The 16,450-nt window shown below is 31.4% G+C and overlaps 2 protein-coding genes across 2 annotated transcripts; both read right to left on the reverse strand.

The window, feature by feature from the left end:
- Positions 1–3,591: 3,591 nt before the first annotated feature.
- Positions 3,592–7,404, reverse strand: LOC112720635 (serine decarboxylase 1-like). Its single transcript, XM_025771646.2, has 6 exons — positions 7,268–7,404; positions 6,324–6,628; positions 5,228–5,459; positions 4,954–5,147; positions 4,733–4,869; positions 3,592–4,381 (listed from the first exon to the last, which is right to left on the reverse strand). The coding sequence occupies exons 2-6, from the start codon at positions 6,601–6,603 to the stop codon at positions 3,809–3,811; spliced, it is 1,416 nt and encodes a 471-aa protein (XP_025627431.1). The 5' UTR covers positions 6,604–6,628; positions 7,268–7,404; the 3' UTR covers positions 3,592–3,808.
- A 6,691-nt stretch (positions 7,405–14,095) lies between these two features.
- On the reverse strand, positions 14,096–15,335 carry LOC112721220 (cationic peroxidase 2-like). Its single transcript, XM_072205946.1, has 3 exons — positions 15,216–15,335; positions 14,775–14,937; positions 14,096–14,520 (listed from the first exon to the last, which is right to left on the reverse strand). Exons 1-3 carry the CDS (start codon positions 15,333–15,335, stop codon positions 14,096–14,098), a joined length of 708 nt encoding a protein of 235 aa, XP_072062047.1.
- Positions 15,336–16,450: the final 1,115 nt, after the last annotated feature.

Consider the following 16,450-nt stretch of genomic DNA (forward strand, 5'->3'; position numbering starts at 1 on the left):
TGGAATACCAGAAGAAATCGTCACGCTCATTAATCTCTGTATTTCGTCTCCTAGCATGAGCCTTCTTTGGAATGGGTCTCCTTCTGAGGCCTTCACACCATCCAGAGGAATAATACAGGGAGATCTCCTATCACCCTATCTCTTTGTACTTTGTGTTGAAAGACTATCACATCTTATCCTTTCTTTTATTGAAAATAAAAAATGGAAACCTATAAAGATGTCTAGGAATGGCCCTAATCTTTCTCATCTTTGCTTTGCAGACGACATAGTACTTTTTGTGCAAGCTAACCAGGACCAAGTTGGTGTTGTCAAGGAGGCGCTAAAAATCTTCTATGAATCTTCAGGACAAAAAGTTAGCCTCAATAAGTCGTGCATTTTCTTTTCCAAAAATGTGAACTGCAATATCAGAGAAGAGCTTAGCCAAGAACTAGGGATTCCCCTCACTAGCAATTTGGGAAAATACTTAGGTGTTCTGCTGATCCACGAGAAGTGTAGTAAACAGCATTTTCAACATATCATTGACAAGATGCAAGCCAAACTCTCTAGTTGGAACATGAAGACCTTATCCATGGCAGGAAGAGCAACGCTTGTTCAATCCGTTTTATTTTCTATTCCAAGTTATGTTATGCAAACTATGAAGGTTCCGATCGAAGTCTGCAACAAGATTGATAAAATTTGTCGGGACTTCCTTTGGGATTCAAGTGATCAAGATAGGAAAATTCACCCTCTAAGCTGGGACACCGTGTGTAAACCGAAAGATCAAGGCGGGTTAGGCATTCACAAAGCTCAAGAAACAAATAACATTTTTCTCATGAAACTCGCTTGGGGACTCATGACGAAATCTGATAGCTTGTGGGTTAAAGTTTTCAAAGCCAAGTACGGCTGTGGCGAGAACTTGATTCCCAAAGTCTATCGAAAAGCCAACTGCTTAAACGCTTGGAAAGGAATCGTGAAAGTCTGGAACCAATTTCAAAGGAATTTGATCTGGAGAATTGGGGATGGACAATCTATTGCAGTTTGGACTGATCATTGGGTTTCAGAAATTACCAGCCTAAAAGATGTATCTTTATGCCCTATCGCTGCAGATAGAATGGTCGAGAAGCTCTCAAGTTTTACTAATGGGGATGGGGAGTGGAATTGGGAGATGATAAATAGCTATTTCCCTGAAGATATTTCTGAGATTATTCGCACGCTAAAAGCTCCTCACTACTCTCTTGGTGCGGACTGTATTAGCTGGTTACCCTATACTAATGGAGAATTTTCTATCAAATCAGCATATTCTACTTATTACAGTGGAGATGGAGAATCAGACACAAATTTTAATTTGTGTTGGAAAATTAAAGTTCCTCAAAGATTAAGAGCTTTCACTTGGCTAATCTACCATAATGATCTTCTTACAAATTCTAAGGGAAGGACAAGAGGTCTTACCATGGTTGGAAGTTGCCCCAGATGTCCGGATCATGAAGAGACTCTGCTCCATGTGCTGCACGACTGTTCCTATTCCTGCAGTGTCTGGACTAGCAGGTCAACCAGTGCTCTTCCCCGAGGTTTCTTTAATCAACCTTTGCAAGATTGGCTAAAGACAAATCTCTTCAAGATCACTCGAAAAATTAGTGGGACTCCTTGGCCTACCCTCTTTGTTACTGTCTACAACAATATTTAGAAAGCCCGGAATGATTTAGTTTTCAATTCAGAAATTTCTACCAGCCTTCATGTGCATAATCTTTCTAGTTATTTGGCAGAGTAATACAACAATATGATAAACCTCACTGAGAGCAAAAAAAAAAATTTTCAACCCTGCTAAGGCTTACCTTGTCGGTTGGGAACCTCCAGTGGATGGGTGCATAAAGCTAAATGTTGACGGCTCAGTCATCCAACCCGCTGGTTTTGGAACTTGCGGCGGCCTCCTTCGTAATGGAGATGGTAACCTCGTGGTGGGCTTCATGATGAAAATTGGAAGAATCACCATAACATTTGCAGAAATTTGGGCCATCTACATCGGAATGAAGCTAGCAGTGGAGCTGGAAATCAACAGATTACAGATAGAGACTGATTCTTCCTGTGCGTTGAAATTAATTGACGGGTCATCTAGTAGCCACCATCATACGTTTTCTCTGATTAGGGCCATTGAGGATCTCTGCAGCAAAATGACTTATGTGTCGTTTAAGCACGTATTTCACGAAGCTAATTTCTGTGCTGATGCACTGGCAAAGCAAGCTCAGTCAATATCGACCAGCCTTCTCTATTTTGCAACTCTACCCCCTTTCCTGATGCCTCTCCTTACTGATGACAAAGGTAGAAGGAAGAGTGTGAGAGTGGTGCCAACGTAGTTGGCTTTTGTTTTGGGCCTTTGGCCCTCCTTTTTAATAAAAAAAAAATACCCATGGTCTAGTCTTGCATCATGCATTCATTAATTGAGCATTTTGAAAGTAAAAAATAAAAAACCTTGGTACGTGTTCTCTACACGGAATCAACAGGCCATTTGTTTTTTTATTAGAAGAAAAGGATCACCAAAGTCAATCTGATTACAATTAGATTATGACAGAATATACAATCAGCAGCAATTGTGACTAGAGAAATAAAATGTCACATCTTTTTTACGTGCATAAATTTTGGTCGAATTAGTGAATTAATAATATAATGGAATCTTTTATAATCAAATATTAACTAAAACAAAATTTGTCGTTACTTTTTTAGTTCCAAGTTTGTAGTCTTTAACAGTGGAAAGCGTACTTCTAGATACTCCTAAAAAAGTCAATTATAGATTGTAAGAGATATTAGGTTAAGGATCATGTGAGATGAAATTAGATGAGATTAGACTAAGTATCCTTTCCTTGCTGATGAGTATAGGTAGTGACTTGTAGATGGATAATAATCTGAGTGGAGAGTAGTTATGCTACTATCTTGTAATTACTTAACGAGTAAAGATCAGAGTTTATTTGATGTGTTGGATCGGACATATTAATATACTATATACATGTTATACAATAGATATTCAGTCAAAAAAGAAAAATATTGTTAACGTATGAAGCATTCATTGAAATAAACTACACATTTTATTCTTTAAAAAAGATGATGAAATATAAATGAGTAGCTCCAAAGTTAAAAGGACAGAAGCAAAAAATCACAGGTGGTTTGCTCTCTTGTGCAATCTGAGACTTACGAATTACGAGCACTATTAGAATTTGGAAGCAAGTTTTTTACTGCTACATTGTAGTGTTCACAATTTGGATTTGACGCAAAACAAGGCAGTGTAATTGATGAACACTGGATCCATGTAGTTGTATATCTTCATTTTTCTTTTGTACTAATACGCTTTTTCCAAAGAAAAATGACCTGTTTTATTATGTTGATGAACTTGAATTGAGTGTTATAACATGCTAGTATTTTAACAGATGCGCATTTTGAAATTTTGATTCTCAAATGATGTTCTATAAAATTACAATAATTAGTTTCTTAAGAATGCATTTTAACATTTTAATTCTCAAGTGACTTTTATAATATTTTATGATTACAAAATTTTTAAAGTATGATAATTTAATCCACCATCAGTAGTTTGTTTTATTTCTGCTAAATAGGTAATATATAAGATAGCTAAACAATAAATTTTTTGAATGAATGTTGATAACAAGACAAATCTAAAATTCTTTAAGAACTAGTTGCTATCAAGTGCAAATAAAAATGTCAATAATAAAGAAAATCGATAGGTTATCAAGTGTATCAAAATCTCGATAAAACATGGATATATATATGCCCCACCATAAACCAACTAAAACCTTGAACCTAAGATTGGAACCTGTTACAACTTTTACTTGCTCTTATGCAAAGGGCAAAGACAACAGGTTTCACCCACTTCTGAGGCAATGCAATATTGTTGAAACTTGCCATCTTTAAACCATTGAGCACGCTTCTCCACAAGCTCGTTCAGAAAATCATCAAGCTTGCCCTTAGTGATGTTTGGCATCACCACCACATGTGCTATGTTTCCTTGGCATGCCAACTGCCACTTCCGTACAAACTCCTCATCATGTGGCCTTTCAAACACAACTGTGCTGCTCAGCTCATTAAGCATTGCACCAACTCCGGCCTCCCTAAGGCGGTCCTTGAAGTAGTGTGCATTCCTCAGGCATTTCTGCACTTCTTTCTGGAAACCTCTGTATCCTTTCCGGTTAAGGGTATACCATAGGAATATGGGAGCATGGCCATTCCGGCTACCCATGATTGTGGCATCCCTAGAAGCAAGGTATTCTACATTATTGGAAAGAACATTGATATGCTCCAATCTTGTTATCTGAACACCACAAGGCATTGGGCACCCCACAAATTTGTGGCCAGAAACACTAACACTACCAATGGGCTTCTTAAAAGAGATTTTTGGTGCCTGATATTGCAAAATATAGAATAATCAACATCATTGCTTATATAAAAAAAAACTCAAATAAGATGGTAAGATGTACAACACTAAAGGAATTGGTCTCAAATCTTGTTTTGGCAAGCAATTAAACTTGTAAATTGTTAAATGCAAGACAAACAACAATGAGCTATAATAGCATAGACAAGGTTACGTGCAAGAACAAAAATGCTATTTGCTGACATGAAAAACAACGAATTACAACAAAAGTAGAATAATACATAGGAGTTCCAATTAGATAACAGAGGGATAGCAAATATGACTTCAACAGCACATGTCTGAGGTTTAAAGATTTCTGGTACCGTGAACAGAGAAACTTACAAGTTTCACAAAAGGCATCATGAGACCAAACAAGGCCCCATCACAATGGATGTAGAATTTGTCACGTGAAAATCCAGTATCTTCAAGTGTCTTTATCACCAGATCAAGATCATCCACTGCTCCTTTTACAGTTGTACCTGCAAAGTTCTGTATGTATGAGCCAAATCAGCAAAGTAGAAAAAGGGCGGGAGAGGAAGGGCAATAGAGATAAAGAAACATGCCTATGTTCACATTTACAATAGCTGGCTTATCTTTGTGAAGAAGCAGCTTGGCCTTGAAATCATTACAATCAATCTCTCCGGCATGAAGAGTTGCAATCTTCACACAATCAATTTTGTACATGCGTGCAGCTTTAAATACAGAATAATGTGATTCTTGTGAGGCGTACAAAATTCCATCCGGAAGGACCTCTCTCCTGCAAATGTCATTTTTAATAATATAATCGTGTTCTTTCTAAATTTACAAAATGTTGAACAAAGTCAAACTAAAACTGACCCAACTAGGATGCCATGGAGATTGCCCTCAGTACCACAGTTTGTCATATAGCCCCAGTACTCATCTTTCTCTATTTCCCATAACCGGGCAAACCAGTCTAAAACACCAACTTCAAACTGCCGGGAGTGGACTCCATAATTGCTTTCAATGAATGGATCTCCCAGGTTGTTTATGGAGAAATGCTGAAGTTGAGAGAGTGCACCGTAGTCGAAATCCAAATTATAAGGGTAACCTGGCATAGATTGTTCACAAATTACATATGAGTATATGACTATATGAGATAGCCTATAAACTCCATAGGTTAAAAGAATGAATATGGGCCTTGAAAAGTTACACATCTTCTAGGTAATTTTTGCACAAAATGGAAGCCAGAATAATATAAATGCATTAATGAACCGTAATGGATCATAAAACATTTTTTGTTTCCCTCTAACTAGTGAAAAAAGCACTCTTCATGTAATAGACATAAAGACTTCTTCTGTTATACATGATTGAATCTTGATCTACTTTCTCACACAGGCACAACCTCAAATGCATCTCATTCTTGACCAAAACATTAAACATTAAACAATTTCAACTACAAATGAAGGATAACTAAAACGCACATTTTGGGTTGAACAACGAACAAGTTTGTATGCACCGACACTATCAAATCTCAATTATGATTTTTACACACTTTGTTTTTTTTTTTAAGAAAAAATTAAAAAATGTTACATTATGTTTGTTGCGTTCAAATGAAACCACATGGATAATTAGAAAATGTAGCAATAAAAACTCAGCAGCTGGAATACTAGGCAAACAGAGGATAACAGGGAAGCAGGTGAGGTTAAACATGTAGTATAAGTTGGTGCCAAGTATTGTGTGTGCACTGATGCTTGGTTGGTATTACCATCAAGTTAACAAACTTTCTTGTATGTCAAATCAGAAATCACAGGGCTGAACGTTGCATAGAAATGAACAGAATTACAGAAATACTAGTTGGAACAAACAAAAGCAACGATGATATCCTATCATGAAGCGTTTGCTTTGTGCTAAATGCAACAACATAAATGAAATCAAGAAAGCAGTAAGATTAAAAGAGCAAATGCTGTCAAACCTAAATGATGTTTTGTCCTTTCAGTCAATGATTTTTTGTATTTGGACAATACACTTGCCATATAAGCATCCCTTTCCCCAGTAATCTCATCATCTGCATCAGGTTCTGTAACTTCTAGGCACAGTGTGTGGACATTTTTTCCTAGTACTATAGCTCTTTTCACTTTCTCATTTTCTGCAACTGTGGGTGGCACAGGTTCTTTGATCACAGCGGACGCATCAAAATCCTCGGAAAATGGTTCAACTGTTCCGTTGACGTCCAAATGGCCACTTCCAACCATTTTGCTGCTCGCAACACAAGATTAACTGTAAAAGATGGAGTCCAAGAGTGAATTGAGCAACAAAGTCCATGGTTAAATAAAGTAGCCATCCATATTTTCCTTCTAGTAAAAGCATTTTCCAATTTCCAAATCACGATTACTACCAATACAGGAAACTCAAAATTTTCATATACATTACTTGAGTCATTTATATACAAAATATAAAATTTATGACATAAATGAAGATCACAGAGATTTATGGAAAGACGTACAAATCCTTGATCCCTTATTTCTGCAGTTCTCATTATTGCTCAATATATTAATATTTCTACAGTACACTTTTTAATGTCAAAATAATTGCCAAAAGAAGATGACCAAAACAAAACAAAACGAAACACACTGTACATGCATTGTACAATTCCCGAAATGGATAAATTCTATGCAGCACAAGTGTATGTTTAAAGTAATCAAATTCAAAAAGCAAGATTTAAATATCTAAACTCACTAACTCAGGTAAGTACGATGCAAATTTTAAGAAGAAATCTTCAAAGTACAGCTAAATTCAAAACGAAATACCGACAGAAAAAAATGAAGAACGAGATAGAGAAAAATGTCATAATGCGAAAAGAAGAGTGAATTGAGAGGAGGAGGAGGAGATAGATCTAAGAGAAGAGGAATCACTGACCGGAGTGTAAGATTCGTAAAAGGAGGGACAAAGAAAAATGATGCGAAAAAATTGGGGACGCGAGAGAGAGAGTAACGAGGTGAATGCTGCCATTTATAGTTATTAGCTAGTTGATTTCGTAAGAGACTGAGTCACATACTTCCATGTGCACACATAATATATAGTTATAATTATATATTTATTATATTTAAAATTATATAATTATACTAATGATAATTAATAAATATTAAATAAACAATTTTAAATTATTTGTACTAATTTTTTATTATCTCTCAGACATTATTTATCGTTATACTACCATACATGTATATTAACCTTGCTCTAGCCATGTCCACTTCATATATACGATAAGAATGAAGTGAAATTCAAATTCAAATTTTAGAAGTTTTATGAATTTGGGGAATAATGGTGGGTCGTTGTCGTCATTATTTATTATCCGTTATTGTTATCACTTCCCATTATATATATATAATTGAACCATTTACGTTTATCTCCAGAACAATCTATGATATATATCTATGAACCATCAGAGCTATCGACGAATAAAAAACCAAAAAGAATAAATATTTTGAAATGAAAATGTTAGGCGTTAATTATTAACTTAATACTTAATATTTAATAGTAAATATTCATATCATTTGGTTCAGTATATGTAGATTCATCTCGTCATATAATTTTTCTAATCATTTACATGTGCAAATCAAAACATAGCATATATAATAATAATGTGTAATAATAATACTCTAAACAAATCTACAGGGAAAAAGATACATAAGAGTACCTGAAAATAAGCAAATAAAAAGCATTCATTATTCACTCAATTCATCAATTACATTTGGCTGTAACATTTCACGCGAGAAATATTTGATCATCAATGACCAGCGAAAACTTTCTTTTTTTTTTCTTTAAAAAAAATAAAAAGATATTATACATACACTTTGATGATTTGCAAATGAAAACACATATAGTCATAGGAGGTCACTCAGATAAACACGCCTAAAACGTCTTTTTTTAAAGATGTCTTTATGTTGTGTTTTAATTGGTTTTGGTATAATTTATTCGGTGTTCCTCATCACATATTATTAAATTCCTCAAAAGATTTTCTTTCCAAAAACAATAAAAAACATTTAATTTGGACTAAAACAAAAAAGGTAATAGATTAACTATTAGATTTTTTTTAAAAGATTATTTATATAAAAAAATATATCACATTCATCAATATATATATATATATATATAAAACAAGCTCAAGCGTTTAAAAATTTTTATAAATAAAAAAAATAATTAATTTATATTCGTACAATATATAAAATAATTACTATATTATTATTATATTATAGATTAAGATTCACTAATTTAATTTTTTTAATTTTTAATATAAGTATTAGAAATAAATAAAATTTTTATAATTAAATGTAGTGTAACAAAATATATATAATATTAATTAGTTCTTAAAAATTTAAAAAAAATAGTTTCTCATTTTAGTAAAATAACTATTTATTAAAGTAGACAAATTAATTATTTTTTTCTCATATACGGTTTTTTTAAGACATAAAAGCAATTAATTAGGACATTGGTTAAGATAATTAAAGTCACTATTTCATTAAATTTTTAATTTAAAAAAAAATTCTAGTTAATTTTGGTATAGAAATTTCGAATTTAAAAACATTGATAAAAATTATGTTGAATTTTGATTTATTTGATTTTCATTTAAATTAATCACTACATAAGTTAAAGTTCTGTTTTGAAGTTATATTCGAGCTTTAATCTGATTTTTAAAGTTTCAATTTACTTAGTTTGATTTTTTAACTTAGGTATCCGTGACTCATATTAGGGTTTTAAGTGTTTAGTTGAAAATAAAAAATAAGGTAAAAAAATTTCAATTGTCACATCAAATAGTCGTTAGAATGTATAATGTAGCAGTCGTTAGTCCATTTCAGCATGTCGTTAACGATTTTGTGAGACAATGACAAAAATAAGAATAGGAACCAATGTGAGTCATAACTATTAAGTTGGGAGACATAATTGTTAGAACTGATTAGGAACCAATTGGGAGACATAATTTGTTGTTACTTGATTAGGAACCAATTGTGAGTCATAACTATTAAATTGAGTAAATCGAAATTTTTGAAATTAGACTGAAATATAATTGTTAGAACTGAACCAGTGATCGAACCGATCAAGCTACTGGTTCACTGGTTTATTGGTTCAATTGATAAATCACTGGCTGAACCGATCAAACTGGTCTCACGTAAATATAAAATATAAAATAGTTAAAAACTTAAAATTAAAATTTGAAATGCATATCTTCACTAACATTTTATGAAGAATCAAGTCTCAACTTCTAAAAATAACTAATATAAAAAAAACCATAAAATTTTAATACTACAATAGTATCTTATTTTGACACAATAAAAAAATAATTAATTCACAAAGCCTATCATCTAACTATAATATCAGTAGATTTTAACACTAACATCAAAACAAATAACCTTAATCACAATACTAGCAATAAAATAGATCAAGTAAATTAATAAATTTTTAGTGAAATTTATATTTATATTAATAATGGTATATAATTAAAATATAATTAATTTTAAAAATAGAAAAACAAAAATTAAATTAAATTAGATATTTATGTATACTATATAATTAGTATTTGTCAAATATAGTACTTAGAAGTGCAATGGCTAAGTGGCAAGTAGAGGTTACTTTTGCTCCAAGGTTCTTGGTTCGAGACCTTGTGGAGACATTTTAAAAATTTTTTTTTTATTAGACCAGTGCACCGGTTCTTACCAGTTCACACCGATTTTATTCCTTAAACGGTCCAAAGAGTAAATTGAACTGGACTATAATCCAGTTCTAGTCCGGTTCACTAGTTTTTTGGTCGAACCAACCGATCCAGTTCGGTTTTTACAACTATGGATATAATAATGGTAATTAAGTTGACCATTCAGTTGTTTTAATGGTAATTAAAATCTAATAATAGTTTATAATAAAAGAAACATTCTTTTGCAACAATGAACCTATAGTAATAGTTAGGGGTGTTCATAGATTAGATCATATCCATATAAATCCACAGTATTTATCCGTATCTGATCTGTAATTTGAGAATATGATCTGATCTGTAAGATGATCGGATTGGATCGAATCGGATCCACACTCTAATCAGATAGAAGTAAATATGTTTAAAAAAGTAAACAAAAAAATTTATTGACTTTTTTTTATAAAAATAAAATTTTTTTATATTTTTTATTTTATGGATATATTTGATATCTGATCCAAACATAAAAAGTGCGAATATCGAATTTGATCTATGAGTTTAGTGCGGATTGGATCGAAATTTCAGCCATATCCCATCTGTAAACACCCCTAGCAATAATAACTAAAAAATTATAATGATTATATTTTTAACTAAGAAGAAGTGCAAAAAAAAGTACTAAATACAAGAACATTTAATCAAATATTAAAAAAATTTTTACTTTAAAACATACAGTTGGACTTTTTTTGCTCATATATATATATATATATATATATATATATATATATATATATATATATATATATATAATAATAATAATAATAATAATAATATGATAATTGCTTTGTATATCACACAAATATAAACATTTTTTTTCTATGATCTTAAGAAAGGTTTTGTAAGTCTCTAATTTTGTTGTCGATTTTTGTAATGTTAGCTCTCATATTATCAATTTGATTCATATATAATTCGGATGATAAATTATTTGGTGACGTGCTTTCTTTTTTACTGTGATATACTTGTTTTATTATTATTATTATTATTATTATTATTATTATTATTATTATTATTATTATTATTATTATTATTATGTACATTAAAAAATAATAGGCCAAATTATTGCCATAACATAATAGAAGTATGGAAGTTTATCATTCTTCTCTAATGGAGGAAACAAAATTCTTTTCAATAATTTATTTAACGTTTAGTAGAATATGTAGAACCTATGCACAATTACTCAAGAGGGGGGGGGTGAATTGAGTATTGCAACAACAATGAATCTTTTTGCGAAAGTTAAAGACAATATACAAAAGTGTTATTGTACTAGTATTTTTCCAAGAGCTTAACTCAATTGCTAAGCATTTATAAGGAGCTTTTACTTTCCAATAGACACCAACTCAAATAAATTGATCAAGCTTTTCACCAATCGGACTTAAGCTATTCCTTAAGTACTTACGAAGCTACTTTTCGATCACAATTTATTTGCTCAAAGGTAAAAGACAATAATATTGAAGAGATGAGTTTGGAGAGATGCAAACGCTGTTTAGAGTGGTTCGGCACAATCCTTGTCCTACGTCCACTTTCTTTCTCAATCGCTATTGAGAAGTTCCACTATTGCCAAGCTTCAAGGTGCTCGCGCAAAACCTTTTACAATCCGAGTCCTTAGTTTCTAACACCTCACGGTATATGATCACCACTCGTATACTAACCTACTCCACTTAGAGATACCTTCTCTAAGATTTGCCTTGAGTACTTAGTATACTTCTTTGGTATCCTCACCGACTATAGTGTTTATAACTCTTGACTCAACCTTGGAGATCACACTCCAATTTACAAAGTGTACAAGAAAACAATTCTCAAAGAATTGTTGAGACGAAATGAGTACTCTCTAGAAGAGTGTATGATTACAATTTTAGCACTATTGAACCAATTGATATTGCTCTCTCAAATTGTGTATTATAACACCTTAAAAATGTGTAGAATGAAAGAATATGAACAAGATAGTTTGCAAATACTCACGTATTTGAAATAAGGCTTCAATCCATCTATTTATAGACTCTCCAAACCTTAGAAACGTTGGGGAGTTAATGGGATGGAGCCTTTTTGTCAAAACTAGCCATTTTTTATGTTTTTGAATCATTTGCATCGATGCATAACACTTTGCATCGATGCAAATGTGTCTTTGAAGCTGAAATTTGAATTTTCAGCTAGGTTGCATCGATGCAAGATGAGTGTGCATCGATGCAAACCTTAAAGAATGGCTTAAAATCACTTCAAAATACTTAGGATTGATCTCAAACTTGTTGGAGTCAATTCCTATGCTTTTGTACCTTTGAAAACAAGTTTTTAAACCATTTGGCTAGCATCGAATTGCAAGATGTGCATCAAAACATTTTGTGAGTGTGTGTTGAGAGATTTAGCAATTGGTTCTTAACAAGAAGTTACCTAAGTCCTAAGACACTATACTTGTCTTCAAATGTTGTGGACTTGAGTTTCTTGTTGTTGTTGTGTTGCTTTCAACTCTTCATTCCTCAACGTTGAATGTTGGTTGATCTTTCAACATGCTTGTTCATTCAAGTTGTTTGTTGGTTTGTCTTTCATGTCGTTTGTTGGTTTGTCATTCATCAAAACCTACGAATACAAACTTCGCATACAAGCAACATGATTTACAGAATAAAAATAAATTTTATTAGAATAAATTTTAGTATGAGTTTAATATTTTTATTCATCATAAAATATTTATAGAATTACTCGTAGATAAATTTTGGAAAAAAGAAAAAAAACCATGATTTTTAATTTTATTTTTAAATAAACTTTATTTTTAATTTTAAAATAAATTTTATTTTTATTTTTTAATAATATTAATTTTTTACCGTATATAATTATTCAATTATTTTTTAATCATATATAAATAAATTACTCTTAATAAGACTTTTTTGTGTTATTCAATTATCTTTTTTTTAAAAATAATTAATTATTAAAATAATTAAATTTTTCACAACAAAAATAATAAAAAATTATGAATGAAAAAAATTAACCATCCTGATACTTTTTTGTATTTTTATTCATATTTTAATTATAAACATAAATATAATTTAATTATATTATTTATGAAATGTGACTATAGATGTAGATAAAATTTAGTTATATTACTTATATATAGTTTCATTGTATTGTATTGCTTATAAAGTTAGATTATAATTATGACAATAGAATTGTTCTTGTATTTTTATATGTGTGACTAATTGGTGGTGTTAAAACATTACTCTTAATTATAAATAAGGTTTATAATTTAAAAAATCAAAGATTCAATTAAAAAGATACGAAAAAATGATGTTAAAATATTCTAACTCTTTAAAATAAAAATATTCGAAATTTAATTAAAAATTATTTAAAATTTAAACTCAATAAAAATTTATATTCAATGTATTTTGTATTAAATATATTTAATAACCTATTATATCATATTATATCATATTGGTTGAAATTAGTTTTTATAATGTTAATTTTTTAATAACACTTTATTAGAAAAAACCAGCTTTTCAGAATTTTTTAAAAACTAATTAATATTATATATATTTTATTACAATATATCTTGTTATAAAAAATTATTTATTTTTAATGCTTATATTAAAAATAAAAACAAAATTTAAATTAGTAAATTTTAATCTATAATATAATAATAATATAGTAATTATTTTATATATTATACGAATAAAAATTAATTATTTTTTTATTTATAAAATTTTTTAAGAGCTTATATATATATATTTTGATGAATGTGATATATTTTTTTATGTAAATAATCTTTTAAAAAAAATCTAATAGTTAATCTATTACCTTTTTTGTTTTAGTCCAAATTAAATGTTTTTTATTGTTTTTGGAAAGAAAATCTTTTGAGGAATTTAATAATATGTGATGAGGAACACCGAATAAATTATACCAAAACCAATTAAAACACAACATAAAGACATCTTTAAAAAAAAGACGTTTTAGGCATATTTATCTGAGTGGCCTCCATAGTCATATACTATTAAGCTACACATTTATTTGATTGAAGTAGTTAGTTAAAAGCAAAACAATGCAAATCTTACGAACTCACCATCAGCACCAGTCTTGATTCCAATGTTGCCCATCTTAACCATAGAATTTCCAAACTCAAGGCTGAAAGACAAGCCAAGCATCCCTCTTAGGCCTAAGTATTTCTGCACAAACATATTTGTGGAAGCATCATTCCATAGTGCCTCATCCGACTCAAGAATTTCGCGTCCATTCCTCAAATTAGCATAGTAAGAAGTATCAAATTTCAGTTGGCTTCCAGTATCTAAGGGAACACGGTTGCTACCGCCACTGTTTTGAGGGCAGAATGCTTGTAGTTGCGGAACAAATGAAGGGTCAATGGAAGGATCAAGGCCATTTGCGATGAAGTTGTACAATCTGTTGCTGAAGAATTGGCATGTTGCGGTACCTCGTATGTCCTCATGTCCACATACTCATCAAACTTTTTCAGTTACCCATATCAAACTTTTTGTACAAACATGTTTTTTAAATTTGCGTTAAATTTGCATAGAAATTTTTTATTTGTTTAATATTATTTTTTTTAAATCAATAAAAATTAATCTGTAACAAATACTATATATCCCACAAAATGATTTCTTTCAAAGGTTCAAAAATTTAAACTAATAAAAAAATTATATATATATAATTATATCTCTAACAAATATAATATAATCTTAGTATGATTACCAACAAGGGTAATGAGGTCTTGTGTGTTGAGGCCCTTTGCTGTAAACTTCTGTTTTTGAACATCACCAGAGTCCGTAGGTGCAGGCAAGTTGTTAACATCCGACGCTTGTGACACACGACCATCTTTACATCCGGTAGGCACTTGCCAACTCAATCCACCGCTCTACAAACAAAAATATTGTCAATATTGTTACTTATTCGTTTTAAATAGGTAAAAATTCACGTGCAGATGTCTTTATGTAAAGTTGATAGCTAAGAATTATTAGATGATTTGACAGGTTTGACTAAATTATCATCTAATAACTTTCAACTATCAACTTCACTTAAAATTAACTGTACATAAGTTTTCACCTTTGCTTTAAAATTTTAGAGTAAATACCCTTTCCAACCCCTATCCTTTTTGAAAATAGACAAACCTCCCTCTAACGTTTAAAAAATGACGAATCGGCCCCCGTCTATTTCTTCTGTTAGACACATCGACTCTTCTGTGGCTCCCTCGCTTGAAACTCTACGGAAAATGCTGACTTGTAACGGTGAGCAGGTGACTTGGCATGGACACATCAGCTGAATATGTTAGGATGATATAGCCTCTGCCCAGTCATCAAAACGTCATCATTTGAAGGAAGTGAGAGACACGCGTTTTGGAGACCTTCTCCCCTTTTCCCCTTTTTTTCAAACCCTAACTCAAGTAGCAACTATGAGTGACGTAGACCAATCCTCAACCTCTCAGACCCGTCGTCGCTGGATGAAGGGTAGGATGGGTTCGAGTAATGCTAGTGGAGGGAAGAAGGTGAAGTTTCAACACCCTAAATGCAAGTGTGGAAGTTATGCAATCATGCAAAGATCTGCAACTGCAAAGAACCCAGACATGATCTTTCTCGGTGGTTGCCACTATCGCGTAAGTGTTCCTCCTTGCTTGATTATCGGATTCAACTTGCTTTTGTGCTTGAATAAATTATCTTCATAATAACTACAATTGCAGACAGAACGGCCTCACTACAACTACTTCATGTGGCTAGATGAGCTGATTTCTTGTCATTTTGCACATGAGGAAGACATTGATGTAGATGAAAGAATGATGATGCTAGAGAACAGATTTGAGCAATTGGAGCACAAAGTTGATTTGGTAATTGAAGGAAAATAAAAAAATGGAATATTGCTTTCATAGTCTATGTCATGCTAGCCATGTTAATTGTAGTAGCAGCAGTAAAATATGTTGTAGTCTAGGACATAGATTGTATTTTGTTGCAATATGTGATGTATGGTTAAGGTTAATGTATGGAAAGTTGGATATTGGATATGTAGTTACCATGTTCTATATGGATGGATTGTGATTTTGTTGCATTAATGATAACCTAATTTTGTGTAAGAGTTATAGATCTATGAAATCCTGGATAGTGTGATATATATCCAAAAGCATAGGAATTTCATTCATAATGCTATGCACATAGGTATAGTTTAGTCTGCTGATGTATCAGCTGGAAACAAAAAAATATTTTGTTGAGCTAAATGGTCACACCTAAAATTAAGATAATTAGAAGTCTGTTGCATATTCCAAGTCATTAAACAACAGGTCTCAGCCTTTGATACATCGAAGATCCATAACAACCAAAAAAAAAAAATACCAAATCCTATGTTTCAGCAACCATGGGTAGGAGTTAGTCATTTCATCTTTG

The sequence above is a fragment of the Arachis hypogaea genome, chromosome 11, assembly GCF_003086295.3.
Source record: "Arachis hypogaea cultivar Tifrunner chromosome 11, arahy.Tifrunner.gnm2.J5K5, whole genome shotgun sequence".
Lineage (NCBI taxonomy): Eukaryota > Viridiplantae > Streptophyta > Magnoliopsida > Fabales > Fabaceae > Arachis > Arachis hypogaea.

Excerpts from the sequence above, each read along its gene's own strand:
- LOC112720635 (XM_025771646.2), bottom strand. The coding sequence starts at position 6,603 with ATGGTTGGAAGTGGCCATTTGGACGTCAACGGAACAGTTGAACCATTT. Across the intron at positions 5,148-5,227 it reads CTCCATGGCATCCTAGTTGG|GAGAGAGGTCCTTCCGGATG; the intron begins GTCAGTTTTAGT and ends TGACATTTGCAG. Across the intron at positions 4,870-4,953 it reads TATTGTAAATGTGAACATAG|GTACAACTGTAAAAGGAGCA; the intron begins GCATGTTTCTTT and ends AGAACTTTGCAG.
- LOC112721220 (XM_072205946.1), bottom strand. The coding sequence starts at position 15,335 with ATGTGTCCATGCCAAGTCACCTGCTCACCGTTACAAGTCAGCATTTTC. Across the intron at positions 14,938-15,215 it reads AAATAGACGGGGGCCGATTC|AGCGGTGGATTGAGTTGGCA; the intron begins GTCATTTTTTAA and ends TTTTGTTTGTAG. Across the intron at positions 14,521-14,774 it reads AGACCTCATTACCCTTGTTG|TATGTGGACATGAGGACATA; the intron begins GTAATCATACTA and ends AAGTTTGATGAG.